General features: G+C 47.1%; 1 protein-coding gene across 2 annotated transcripts in view; it reads left to right on the plus strand.

The window, feature by feature from the left end:
• The first annotated feature begins 423 nt into the window (after window positions 1-423).
• Window positions 424-13,054, plus strand: part of BEST3 (bestrophin 3) — a 36,885-nt gene continuing 24,254 nt past the window's right edge. The window contains exons 1-6 of one of the 2 annotated variants that reach the window (XM_054987704.1): window positions 424-520; window positions 4,012-4,181; window positions 7,480-7,574; window positions 9,678-9,911; window positions 11,317-11,471; window positions 11,864-11,941. In XM_054987704.1, the coding sequence (XP_054843679.1) occupies window positions 4,030-4,181; window positions 7,480-7,574; window positions 9,678-9,911; window positions 11,317-11,471; window positions 11,864-11,941 (714 nt within the window). In that variant the 5' untranslated portion in view covers window positions 424-520; window positions 4,012-4,029. The remainder of the gene's footprint in view (window positions 521-4,011; window positions 4,182-7,479; window positions 7,575-9,677; window positions 9,912-11,316; window positions 11,472-11,863; window positions 11,942-13,054) is intronic. The other variant, XM_054987703.1, reaches the window with a different exon arrangement.

Genomic DNA, 13,054 nt, shown 5'->3' on the forward strand with positions numbered 1-13,054 from the left:
TGCCACACGGATACAGCATAAATCATGTTTATGTGAACAACATGCTTCATCATGAAAAATGATGTCCAATATGAATAGTGACCCAATCACTGCTGAGGTTGGTGCTGGTTACTATCTTCCTCGGCACCATGCAAAGGGCAGAATGAACACAGCCAAACCCAACAAGGTTGATGTGGATCATTTCAGTGATTCCTCATTCAAACCAATCCTTTAGATAAGCAGTGGAGTGATAATTATAGATTAGAAAATAGCCAGATCAGCAGCTGCTGCTTGCGTTTGTTCCTGGCTGTAACTGACAGCAGTCTGGCACTTGGCAAAAACAGGCTTCCAGAAGTGGAAAGATACGTTAACCCCTGTGCTTGTCAGTCCACTCCCCCAGGAGCACCAGAGCAATTGAAGCATTGATAGGCTGGGTGCCGGAGGTGAAGAGGGGAACAAAGTGACCTGAAAGCTCCTTCACTGAAACCACTTGAGGTCCGCAGAAGACCCAAGAAGATCTTCATTTGTGTCCGAACTTCTGGTGAGTGCATATGGAATTTTATTTTGCGGCACCTGAGCTGATTTCTGATTTTGTAAAATGACTTTTAGAATGTGCAAAATTTCATTTAAACAGATTTTGTATCACAAAAGGCCTTGTTTTTACAGATTTAGCAGATTCTAGTCCTTTTGTGCTTAGATGTAATTGGTGTCCTTCCATTTCTCTGTAGTTTCCCATCATTTGTTTATTTGTTACATTTTTATCCTACCTGTCCCCTGAGAAGTTCAAGGTGGTGTACATGGTCTCTCCCCCCACCCCACCCCCCACACACTGGGGGAGGGGGAGGTCTTGAACCTGGGTCCCCAAGCCTTAGTCAGACATTTTAACTGCTATTCTTCTGTGTTAAAAAAAAACATTGGCAGGAAAAAGAAACTATGGTGGCCAGCTAAACAATATAAGTACTGAATACATGCACATAACCTTATGCAGTATTTTATCTAGCATGGCAACTTGCCAAAATGTTTGCATCTGAAAACAAAATTCTAATTGTATGTGCATTCTTGGTGGCTACTTTTGAGAATGAAATAATGTGCTTCCTATCTGGAACGGCTAATTCTCAAATACTTTTAAAAAATCTTGCATGACCATTTCATTAGGGTGGGCTTATTTAGTGAGCAGGTCTAAAGGAACAGGCAATATTTTTATGCTATAGTGTGAGATTGATCATTTTTGATATATAGTTTTGTTTTTTTAAATCGCTTGCTCTCAAAGCCCTTGAGATTCAGTGAGTTAGAAATTCAATAAATAAGTGGTCCATTGCTTATATTTGCAGGGGGTAATGTGGACTGAGGCCCATGGTGAAATCCTGCTAAATATTCTGCATGTCTAAGAGCCGAAACAGACGTGACGAGTTACCTCAATTCAACCTGGGTTTCCTTGCCTCAAGGTTTGACGGGAAGTGTAGGCGTCCTTGCAGGTGCATCGCTGCATTTCTCCTTCCCTTGCTTGCATGGCTAGGAGCTACATAGCTGCACATGCTCTGCCTCCCCCCCCCCCCAATCGCACTGAGTGTCACTTCATCTCCCCCCTCCCCCGTCTGGCCCAGTCCCCGCAGTTCTGGGCTGCGTGGCTTCTGGTGGGGGCCGGGTGAGTGAGGGGGAGATGCAGCATGGTCCGGGAGCCTTTCCTCCCGCTCTCCCAGTGCAGCCCGGTGTCGCTCTGTGGGGGCTGGGCCAGGTGAGGGGGGTGGAGTTGCCTCCCCCCATTGCACTGAGCGTCACTTCATCTCCCCCCCTCACCTGGCCCAACCCCCACAGAGCGACACCGGGCTGCACCGGGAGAGTGGGAGGAAAGGCTCCTGGACCATGCTGCATCTCCCCCTCACTCACCCAGCCCCCACCAGAAGCCACGCAGCCCAGAACTGCGGGGACTGGGCCAGACGGGGGAGGGGGGGAGATGAAGTGACGCTCAGTGCGACGGGGGGGGGGAGGCAGAGCACATGCAGCTATGTAGCTCCGGACCATGCAAGCAGGGGAAGGAGAAATGCAGCAATGCACCTGCAAGGACGCCTACACTTCCCGTCAAACCTTGAGGCAAGGAAACCCAGGTTGAATTGAGGTAACTCATCATGTCTGTTTCGGGTCTAAGTTCCACAGACTTGACTGGGACTTATAGAAGTAAGCTTGCAAGCCACTGTGTTGGCCCACAGGTACATTTCAAAAAACAAAAGTCATGCTTTTCTCTTATTAGGACCAATCAAAATATCACAAAACCACAGGCAATCAAAAATACTGTGCAAGCATTTGAGTTCTCTTCATCAGGCTAGGTGTTAAGTTCAAATACAAAGAGAGAGGGGGGGGAGGGAGAAAAAATAAGTTTGCGGCAAAGCCTACAGTTTGTGATATGAACTGCAGCTCATAGTATCACTGTGAAGTTCCTTATACTCAGGGCTTTTTTTCTGGGAAAAGAGGTAGTGGAACTCAGTGGGTTGCCCTCGGAGAAAATGGTCACATGGCTGGTGGAGATCAGGGCGCGGGGCCACCAACCATGTGACCATTTTCAAGAGGTTCCGGAACTCCGTTCCACCGCGTTCCAGCTGAAAAGAAGCCCTGCTTATACTAAGGGTATATATTAGCCTATCTCAGGCTCTAGTGTACTGCCAATAACAGCAAAACTCATATATATTCTAACTGTAGAATATAGCATAGTCAGTCCTCACAGAGTGTTTCACCAAGCGAAGCCATAAGTGGCGTGCCTTAGTCTGAAGACCACCTGCTCCTCCTGTAGCTGATTTTGCCTTGCAAGTGAGACGTCACATTCTGAGTACATAAAAACGAAAACAGAGATTCCCCCAAAGTATATTGTGGCATAACTGCTAATAGCTTGGTAGATTGCCATTACTTGGAGTTGAGTAAGGCTATGTGAACAAGTGTGAGTCAGCCTGTTGGTCTGTCAAGGTCAGTATTGCCTACTCTGCCTGACAGCAGCTCTCTGGCATCTTAGACAGAGGTCTGTCACATCATCTGCTTCCTGATCCTTTCATCAAGGGACTCCAGGAATTGAACCTGGGACCATGCAAAGCAGAAGCTCTGCTGCTGAGCCACAGCCCCTTGCACATTCTCTGCAAACAGAGTTGCTACACATGTGAAGAATTTGGCCTCATCAGCCTGGGAACACTGCATTTATTTTTAATGCAGGGCCAGATCCAGTGGGGGGGCAAGGGGGTAGCCTGCCCCTGGCGCCGCTAAAGAGGGGGCGCCGGGCACAGCTGCCAGCTGCCCGGGAGGCTGAGCGCAGGGTTGGGAAACCCTCGCCAGCCCCACTGATGGGGCGGCTGGCTGGCTTGCCGCGCGTGCAGCCAGCCGCGCGGCAAGCCAGCTGCCCCAGCTCATGCCCTCGCTGCTGCCAGCTCCGCGGCTCACCGTGGGCTGGAGCGGCTGGCTTGCCGCACGGGCGGCACAAGGCAGTGGGGCGTGCTAACTGTGCGGAGGGCCTCCTAGCCCTGTGCTCAGCTGGCCGCGCGACAAGCCGGCCACCCCAGTGCCTGGTGAGCCGCGGAGCCGTTGGCAGCGAGAGCGTGCGCTGGGGCAGCTGGCTTGCCGTGCAGGTTGCTGAGCGCAGGGCTGGGAGCCGCGTGCGCGGCAAGGCAGCCAGCCGCCCCACCGCCTGCCTGCGCTGCCGCCAGCTCCACGACTCACCGGGCGCTGGAGCGGCTGGCTTGCTGCGCATGGCTCCTGCCCACGTGATGACATCACAAGTGACGTCATCATGCAGCGCCGGGAGCGCGCGTGCCCCCGGGCGCCCATGTGCCTAGATCCGGCACTGTTTTAATGCCACGTATTTAATACTATATAGCTGTAGAGAACAGTTTGAGAAAATGTAGGACGGAATCACAGGGGCCTATCCAAGTTGCCAGTTGCAAATACTCTGCTAACCCCGTTTATACCGGCAGTCAAAACTATGTCAAAACCAGTCAACAGTACATAAAATATGTGATTGGTTTCCTGATATGTTTTGGTCTTCTGTTTTTCCAGAAATAATCATCAGAGAAAATGACTGTCACTTATTCCAGTAAAGTTGCAAATGCCACCTTCTTTGGCTTTCATAGACTCCTTCTCAAATGGAGAGGAAGCATCTACAAACTGCTTTACAGGGAATTCCTTCTCTTTGCTAGTCTTTACACAGCGATAAGCGTATTATACAGGTACACCTTTTTCACTCTTGTGGAACACACTATCCCTCCGGTGCCATGTGATACATATTGTGAATCTGTCCTTGGATCCTGATTGATGTGCTCCATGTGGCAAGATTTTCTGCAATAAGATTTCTACTATAACACACTAACCATATAAAATTAATACTCCGGTCCAGCAAAAACAGGTCCGTTTGCACAATCCTCATAGTAAAAATCAAGGAATGACACTAGTGAATTATACCAATGAATTATTTGAGAAATAAACATACTGACTGCTGAGACGGCTTCAAAGTGTTAATCCATCTGGAAGTCAGCTCCGAGTATGGTGAGTTGTTGTGCAGGTCCAGTCTGCTTCAAAACTGAACATACGTATTTGCACTGCAATCCTACATCCTTCTAAGACCATTGATTTCTATGGATTTAGGAAGGTAGAGCTCTGCTTAGGGACGTACCGTGAATCAACAATGGATTGGATTCGATTCCAAGCGGCATTGGGGTACTGTAGCTCATGAGGGAGCTACTTCGTTGTAGCCACAGCTGAGGCACCAACATCAATAGGAGAGCTGGAGAGAGGACTTTGACCATTGAGGCCCTCCTAGTACCTCCCACAGGCTCTGCTACCCAGTGTTCTGGAACCTCTTGGTGTCATCTGCCCAGAGACGTAATAACAGCAGTGGTGGCAGAAAGATCAACTGCTGTGTTGAGGGGGAGCACAGCCAGGAGCTGCAGTGCTTGGTCATCAGCCTGCGTTCACCTGACACCATCAACAGCACCTGGTATCCCAAAGACAGCTGCTTAAAGAAGAGGACCCTCTCTCTTTGCTTCAGAAATGTTCTCAGGCCAGCAAGATAACATTGCTCAGAAAATGTCATCTCCAGTGCTGATATACACTTCAAAGGGCTGCATCGTGATCAGAGCAAAAGGTTCTATCTGTCAACTGATGTTATTATAATGAATCCTTTGAGAACTATTCTGGCTGAAAGGAGTATACAAATACTATAAAATAAACAGGTTGCATCATAAGAGGTGAACGTGTTTAAGTGGAGGTTGATGTAGATTTGTAGTTTGTGGCAATTACAGTCTGCAGTATCACACAACCTGCATAATTTATTGTTATTGTTCCTTCATTTTTCATATGAGGATTGAGAAAATGCACTTCTGTTTGGATGGCCTGTATTATTAATGTTCTATGGCACGTATACTGTTGTAGAAATGTTGCTATAAAGCACTGATTTTTTTTTTCTAATGAATATTGCCCTTGTTATAAATGCATTTGATTTTGCATATCACAGGGCTTCCCGTTTAGTTGCCTGTCTTGGACTGTGGATCAAGCTAAACTAGATGCTGGGCAGGGGTTCAAAGCCATGGCCAGTGACACAATGTTACCTGGGAGGTATGGTTTCCATAGTCAGAGCAGCACGGGGGGGCTCGCTGGAGGAGGGGAGCAATTCCCTTGCAGTGCTCCACCTGGCCACCACCTCGGCCAGCTACTTGCCAGTCTCCCTCTCCCCCCCCCGCCCCGCCCCAATGCTCTGGGTGATGATGCAGGCAGTTGCACGCCACTGTCACCTTCCTCCTGCCTTCACTTCCTCTGGGAGTGGAGGCACGCAGCCACCCAGAGAACTATATACATTTTAAGATAAGATTTTAAATGCTAAATGTATCTTTCTATGTCCTTTACACTTTTACGCTGGATTTAACTATTTTATTGACTGTTAAGGATGTATTGCCATTGTAATGGTCTCTGACCGCAAATAAATGCATTCATTCACCCAGAGTACAGAGAAAATGAGCAAAGACAGGAGGAAGGTGGTGGAATGTGGTAACTCCAAGAAACCCAATAGTCTTCTTTGTTACTCAGTACAATACTGGGTTGGGTTGCAAATGTCCATTATGCACCAATGTATGAGTAAAGTGTTATGCATAGTGTTGCATGGATGCAGGGCTTTTTTCTGGGAAAAGAGGTGGTGGAACTCAGTGGTGGAACTCAAGACCACACAATGATGTCACTTTGGGTCAGCTGGAACAAGGGGGGAGTTTTTTAAAGGTTAAATTGCCCTCGGCAAAAATGGTCACATGGCCGGTGGCCCCACCCCCTGATCTCCAGACAGAGAGCAGTTTAGATTGCCCTCCGCACCTCTTGGGCAATCTAAACTCCCCTCTGTCTGGAGATCAGGGAGGCCACTGGCCATGTGACCATTTTTAAGAGGTGCCGGAACTCAGTTCCACTGCGTTCCCGCTGAAAAAAAGCCCTGCATGGATGACATAGAATCAGGGCGCATTTCGAGGGGGAACGCACAGGAACACAGTTCCGGAAGTTCCCCAAAGAGGTCACGTCAGGTGGTCCCGCCCACCTGACTCTTGGCCATTTTGGGTCCATTTCAGCCTGGATTGGGGCCAAAATGGCCTGGATCGGGCCTCTGACGGGTGGTGGATCACTCTCCCGCTCATCAGTGGCCCGATCCTGACCATTTTGGGCCCCTTTTCAGCCATTTTCAGCCCCTTTTTGCCATTTTGGGACCAATTTCAGCCCTGGATGGCCAGGATTGGGTCCAAAACAGCCAGCATAGGTGATGTCAGGGGGTGTGGCATATGCAAATCAGTTATACTAATGACACACTTCCGGTGATGGCAAGAGCCATGGCATATGCTAATGAGTTATGCTAATGAGTTCCTCCAGCTCTTTTTCTATGAAATGACCCCTGCATAGAATGAAAGTATACAGAAATACTCCTGCCTTCAATCCCTTCCCCTGCACTCTGGGGGCTGCACATTAGTATTCCCAGGGGGAGCAAAGGCAGAAGGAAGGCAATGGCAGCGTGCAACTCCCCACACCACCACTCAGAACTCAGAACTGAAGCGAGCTGGCCAAGCAGAGGCGGCCGCAGCAGCCAGGTGAAGGGCTGCGAGGGAATCCCTCCCCCATTCCCCAGTGAGCCTGCATGGCTCTGTGTTTGAAAACTACAGTTCCCTTGGTTGGCTCCCAGCAGGCTGGCAGAGAAGGGGTGCCATAGGATGGCAGGTGGGTTATCCAGTACTTGGATCCATGCCCCACCCATGCTTTAATGGATGTAATTGATATAGTTGTGGCCATGTTTTCTCCAGCCCTGTTTCATGGCCGCTTTGTTCTCCTTTGCTCCCGCCTCCCCCTTTTGTCCCAGGACCACAGTCCTATCAACTTCCTTATTACCTGCCGTGTTACAGGTTAATGCTGAGTATTCCAGATTGCCCATATTCTATTTTTAACATTTAACCATTTGTTTCTTTTATAAAACTCATTAAATAACTGTATTTTTTTTTCTTACAGATTTTTTCTGACAGGAAGCCAAAAGAGATACTTTGAAAAGCTTTCATTATATTGTGACAAATATGCTGAACAAATCCCAGTAACTTTTGTGCTTGGTAAGTATATGTTCTATGAGGACCAGGGCTTTTTTTCAGCGGGAACACGGTGGAACAGAGTTCTGGCACCTCTAAAAAAGGTCACATGGCCGGTGGCCCCACCCCCTGCTCTCCAGACAGAGGGGAGTTTATATTGCCCTCTGCGGCCCGGAGGGCAATCTAAACTCCCCTCTGTCTGGAGATCAGGAGGCGGGGCCACCAGCCATGTGACCATTTTCGCCAAGGGCAATTTAAACTTTAAAATATTCCCCCCTTGTTCTAGCTGACCCAAAATGACGTCATTGTGCAGTCTTGAGTTCCACCACTGAGTTCCACCACCTCTTTTCCCAGAAAAAAAAGCCCTGATGAGGACTAGCCTCACAATATGCTTCCATTAGGACTTCTTCACTGGTTTTCCATAAGATCGTGTCTTGGGGCAAAACTATGCATCAATTCAGCAAATGCATGCAGGGGAAAATTTGCAGGTGGGGTGAGAGGATGCTTGACCCTTCTCATGTCTTTCTTACAAATGCTCCCCAAGGCTCCTAGAGCAGGGCATTCCATACTTACTCCTGTTATTCTTCTCCTGCCTAAAAGGCTTATTAGAAACTAGTAATTTGTAGTGAATCACCACAATTGCCCTGCTTACCTATAAGGAAGACCAGGAGTGCCATCAAGAAAAAGATGGCATCATCTTAAAATGTCAGTTATTTAACTTATTTATTTATTAAAGAGATTTCTTTGCAACATCTTCAGATTCCAGCTAGGGCAGCTTACAATTAAAGTAATAAATTATCAGTGTAAAAAGAACAAGCCATTAAAACAAGCCCAGGGCCAAGAACAGCGTAAAACTATCCTTAGAACAGACTTCAGACCAGAAGCAGACCAATAAAAAGCTGGAAAAGTAAAAGCCCAAATTAAAAGGTATGTTTTGGCTTGATACCTAAAAGTCAATAAAGAAGGCACCAGGCAAGCTTCAAGGGGGAGGATGTTCCAAAGGCAAAGCGCCACCATAGAAAATGCCTACACAAGTTACAAGTATGTATAGTAATTTTTAATCAGTTCTGTGTATAACATTGGGGAGTGGCTACCATACATTCGGGGTCATCTTCCTTTGGGGTACTTTTTATCTTTTATTCTTCTCAGAATGTTTGTTCCCAGTGCTTGGCAGTGTAGTGGGCAAAGCATCTTGATACTTAATGTTGTGGTGATGAAGCACCTTCTTGTTCTAAAATCACTTACAAGTCCATTAGCTATAATAAGTGATTTTAGAACACACCCTATTGCCATGGCACTCGCTGCTGCTCCGGCGGTTTTCCCACCGCGCCTGGACAGATGTGCAGGCTCAACAACAATTCCACCAAGGTCCCCTGAAGCCCAGAAACCCCCCCCTTTCCACTGCACTTTTCTTTTCCCAGCTGAACCTGTAGCAGTACAGCTTGGCTCAGAAAGAAAAGGGGGGAACCCTTTAAAGGGCTGGGGGGAGGAGTGGCATGTGCCAGCAAGCTTCTGTGTGTCATGATGAAACTGAAACTTTGCCCCACCCCCTTCCCCATCGTGGCAACAAAGGGGGTGTCCACATGGACACACACACACAACACAGATTTCTTATTCAATCTGGAAGCAAAGAGGCTTATTTTCCCTCCAGTTTAGAGGGGGAAGACCCAGGAATTGCATTAATTATGACTGAAAAGAACACACTGTCATGTGGACGTTCCTCTTTAATGAGCAGCCCTCCTCCTTTCCATGGTGGGGAAAATCCACATGAGGAAACAGTCCTGGTGTATGGTTGTTGTGGGTTTTCCGGGCTGTATTGCCGTGGTCTTGGCATTGTAGTTCCTGACGTTTCGCCTGCAGCTGTGGCTGGCATCTTCAGAGGTGTAGCACCAAAAGCCTTCGACAATACATCAGTCCTGGTGTACATTGTTTCAGTTCCTGTTTAAGCAGGTCTATTCTGTCACAGGCCATTTGGCCTCACAACTGAGCTGCAATTACAGAGAGCATTCCAAGATAAAGTTGTTGTAAGTATAGGCGTATATTTAATTGGGCATGTTACTAGAAGATTCACATGTGTAAGTTTTACAGCAAGAACAGTGAATCTTTGTTTTGTTTTTTAATCTCCAGGGTTCTATGTTACATTGGTAGTGAACCGATGGTGGAACCAATTTGTCAATTTGCCATGGCCAGACAGAATTATGTTCTTGATCTCCAGTACTGTTGAGGGAAGAGATGAATATGGCCGCTTACTCAGAAGAACTTTAATGCGTTACGTGAACTTAACATCCCTCCTCATCTTTCGTTCAGTGAGCACAGCTGTCTATAAAAGATTTCCAACCACAGACCATATAGTGGAAGCAGGTAATGTCCCTTCTTTTCCAGTTAGTTTTCCATTACTGCCCAAATCAGGTGGCAATGACTGAACCATCTTCAATGTGCTGATACCATACAGGTGTATCAATGAGGCATAGGAAACTTCACACAAAAAAGCAGCTCTTGCATACCCATTTGGAGAGATGCTCAGCCAGAAAATGAGGGTTAGAAAGATAATCACTCACAAGCTACACAGCCATAATAATAACCCCAATATATAGCCATTAATTCCACAAGCAAATGCAGTTTGAGTTTAAAAGCCAAGATTTGAAATGATGGAAAACCATCATCTTTATTTAAATGAAGGCTTACCTAATCCAGTGCCCAGACCCCTGTGATGCCCTAAGCCTTATGCACAACACTGTTGATTTAGGGGCCAGCAGCAGCCGAGTTCTCGAGATCACAGTTCTTGCCTTCGTTATGGACAACAGGTGACCAAGATGGTTTCAAGTTCCAGTGCATATAACTTTTCCCAGTGGGTGGACTGGGAAATCAACTAGGGATTTTTACTGAAAAAAATGGCATCCTACTACCTCCTGCTGGTGCTCATGTCTGAAATTTGGCAAAAACCCCCAAAACAACGTTACTGAAATGAGTTGAACAAGAAGAAGCATAGGTTCTGTCAAAATAAATGTTAGGTGACATTAAATTTCCCTATGAGTTTGTGGGTTCTTATTTAGAGAAAGGACAGGGGGGCAGGTTTATAAAGTTATGCATTTGGTTGAAAAAGTGGATAGATGGATTTTTTTTCTCCCTGTCTCATAACACTAGAATTCACACTAGAATCTCTGACGAAGAGAACTGTGGTTCTCGAAAGCGTATGCTACAGTAAAGTTGGTTAGTCTTAAAGGTGTTACTGGACTCTTCTATTTTGTTACTACAGACTAACATGGCTAACTCTTCTGGAACTAGAATTCACAGGCACTCAATAGGCAGTAGATTCAGGAATAACAAAAGGAAGCACTTTTTCACTGAAAGAGTAAATAACTTGTGGGATTCATGGTTATAAAATGTAGTGATCGCTACTATTTCAGTTGGCTTTAAAGGAGGATTAGATATTCATGGTGGTTAAGTTCATCAATGATATTAGTCATGATGACTAAATGAAACTTCTCTATTTAGAGGCAGTTCTTCTCTGAATACTAAAGGGGAGGTTTCGGCCTCCGTTACCTGCTTAGAGGCCTGGTTGGCCCCTGTGAAACAGGATGCTGTACTAGATCTGTGCTGGACATTGGTCTGATCCAGCACAGCTATGTTTATGTTCTTAGTATCCATGTATACTTACACAGCTTCTTAAGATGTTCAATCAGTGCTCCATAAGCTACTGTTTCAAAGCATGTTCTTTCACAAGAAATAAAATAACAGAAGCCAGCTATACTTCTTTGTTAAACAGGTTTCATGACAGCAGAGGAAAGGAAAATATTTGATAATCTTCATTCTCCCCATCTTAAATACTGGGTCCCATTTGTCTGGTTTGGAAACTTGGCATCTAAAGCACGAAAAGATGGAAGGATCAGAGACAGTGTAGACTTACAGACACTGTTGAATGTAAGTTTTAAAAAACAAACAGCAGAATATTGTGAAAAATCCTTGAAACCTAAGGCCAGAATACTTGATACCCAGGGCAGTGTACAGTAGTGGGCTAGGACTAGATAAACCTGGGTTCAAAATTCTATCCAGCTGTAAAGCTTGCTGGGTGATCCTGGGCCAGTGTCTCCCAGCCTAATCTACCTCACAGGATTGTTGTTGTGAGGTCAAAATGGAGGCGAGGAGAACAATGTTGTAAGCTGCTTTGAGTCCCCATTGGGGAGAAAGGCAGGGTATAAATATCTTCATTAATTAATTAAACCCCATCATGCCTTCAAAGCAGGTCATCCAATAATATTAATAAAAGTCATTATTTTGGATAATACATCATACATTTTCTTTTTTTAATTTAGGAGATGAACAGATACCGGTCATGGTGTAGTCTGTTATTTGGTTATGACTGGGTTGGAATTCCACTAGTGTACACACAGGTACTGATTGCAAACTTTCATCATTTCCTAAGCTGAAGAAACATTTTTGAAAAGATCTTGGGTGCTGAAAAGTTTAAACAAATCTATATTCTAAAAGTCTGTAGTCCAAATAAGAGCTATGAGAACATGCAATAGGCAGATGAATAACTAATAATACTCCCTTTTTGTCTTGGGTTGATAAAACAACTTGCAGGCTAGTTCTGAAGGGGGGGAGAGCAAGAAGACCAAAGTGACAAAACACACCAGACAACCATGATGGAGTTAAAAGAGGCCAAAACTTTATTGATTTACAGCTCACGGAGCATTAGCGCTGCATAGGGCACAGATCTGAGCATCGGCTGACCCACCTGCCAGCCAATGACCCCCATGCCCCCTCAGACCCCTGCTGAGGGGGGGGACCATGGGAGGACAGTTAGTGGGATCCCATGTGGGCGGACACCCCTGGGTAGATCCCCTGCCACTTGAGAGTGAGGTGGACCTGACAGCTCCTGAACTGGGCATAAACCTGCCATGCCTCACTCTCCAGACTCCTTAAGGGGATCCCCATAATAGGGAAACTTAGCTTGCAGGCCCTGTTTCCCCCAAACGGATTGGTGCCCAATGCGCAAACCACCTACTCCACTCCAAAGTTGTGAGGAAAGGGAGGGCTGGGTGGGATGCCAGCCATGGGGCAAATGCCGAGGGGTGTGGCCAGCTTCCCTTAATGAGGCCTGGCAGCAGACTGGAGAGGAGGCCATGCCTCCCAGGTCCACAGCCCCTTTCCCCGCCACCCACTACCCAGGCCAACCTGGACTGATTGGTTGGCCTCAGCTTGAATCCATGACAGCACAGGCTGCCCACGGAGAGGCTGCTATGAGCCCCACTCAGGGCCAGCGCGCCCATTGAGGCCAGGTAAGCGGTTGCCTCAGGGCGCCAGGCGCCAGAGGGGGCGCCAGAGGAGGCGCTGGGGGTGGGAGAGCGTGCCATGGAGCTGTAGCCTCCCAGCCCTCCCGTGCTACCACCACTGCCAGCACATGCCCCCAGCCGGGCGCAGCAACTGCGGGCAGGTGTCTGGGGCAACACAGGGCAACCGAGCAGGAGAGCTGGGAGGCCACCCATGCGCCGTCCCAGCCA

The sequence above is a fragment of the Eublepharis macularius genome, chromosome 9 (assembly GCF_028583425.1).
Source record: "Eublepharis macularius isolate TG4126 chromosome 9, MPM_Emac_v1.0, whole genome shotgun sequence".
NCBI classification, from domain to species: Eukaryota; Metazoa; Chordata; class Lepidosauria; order Squamata; family Eublepharidae; genus Eublepharis; species Eublepharis macularius.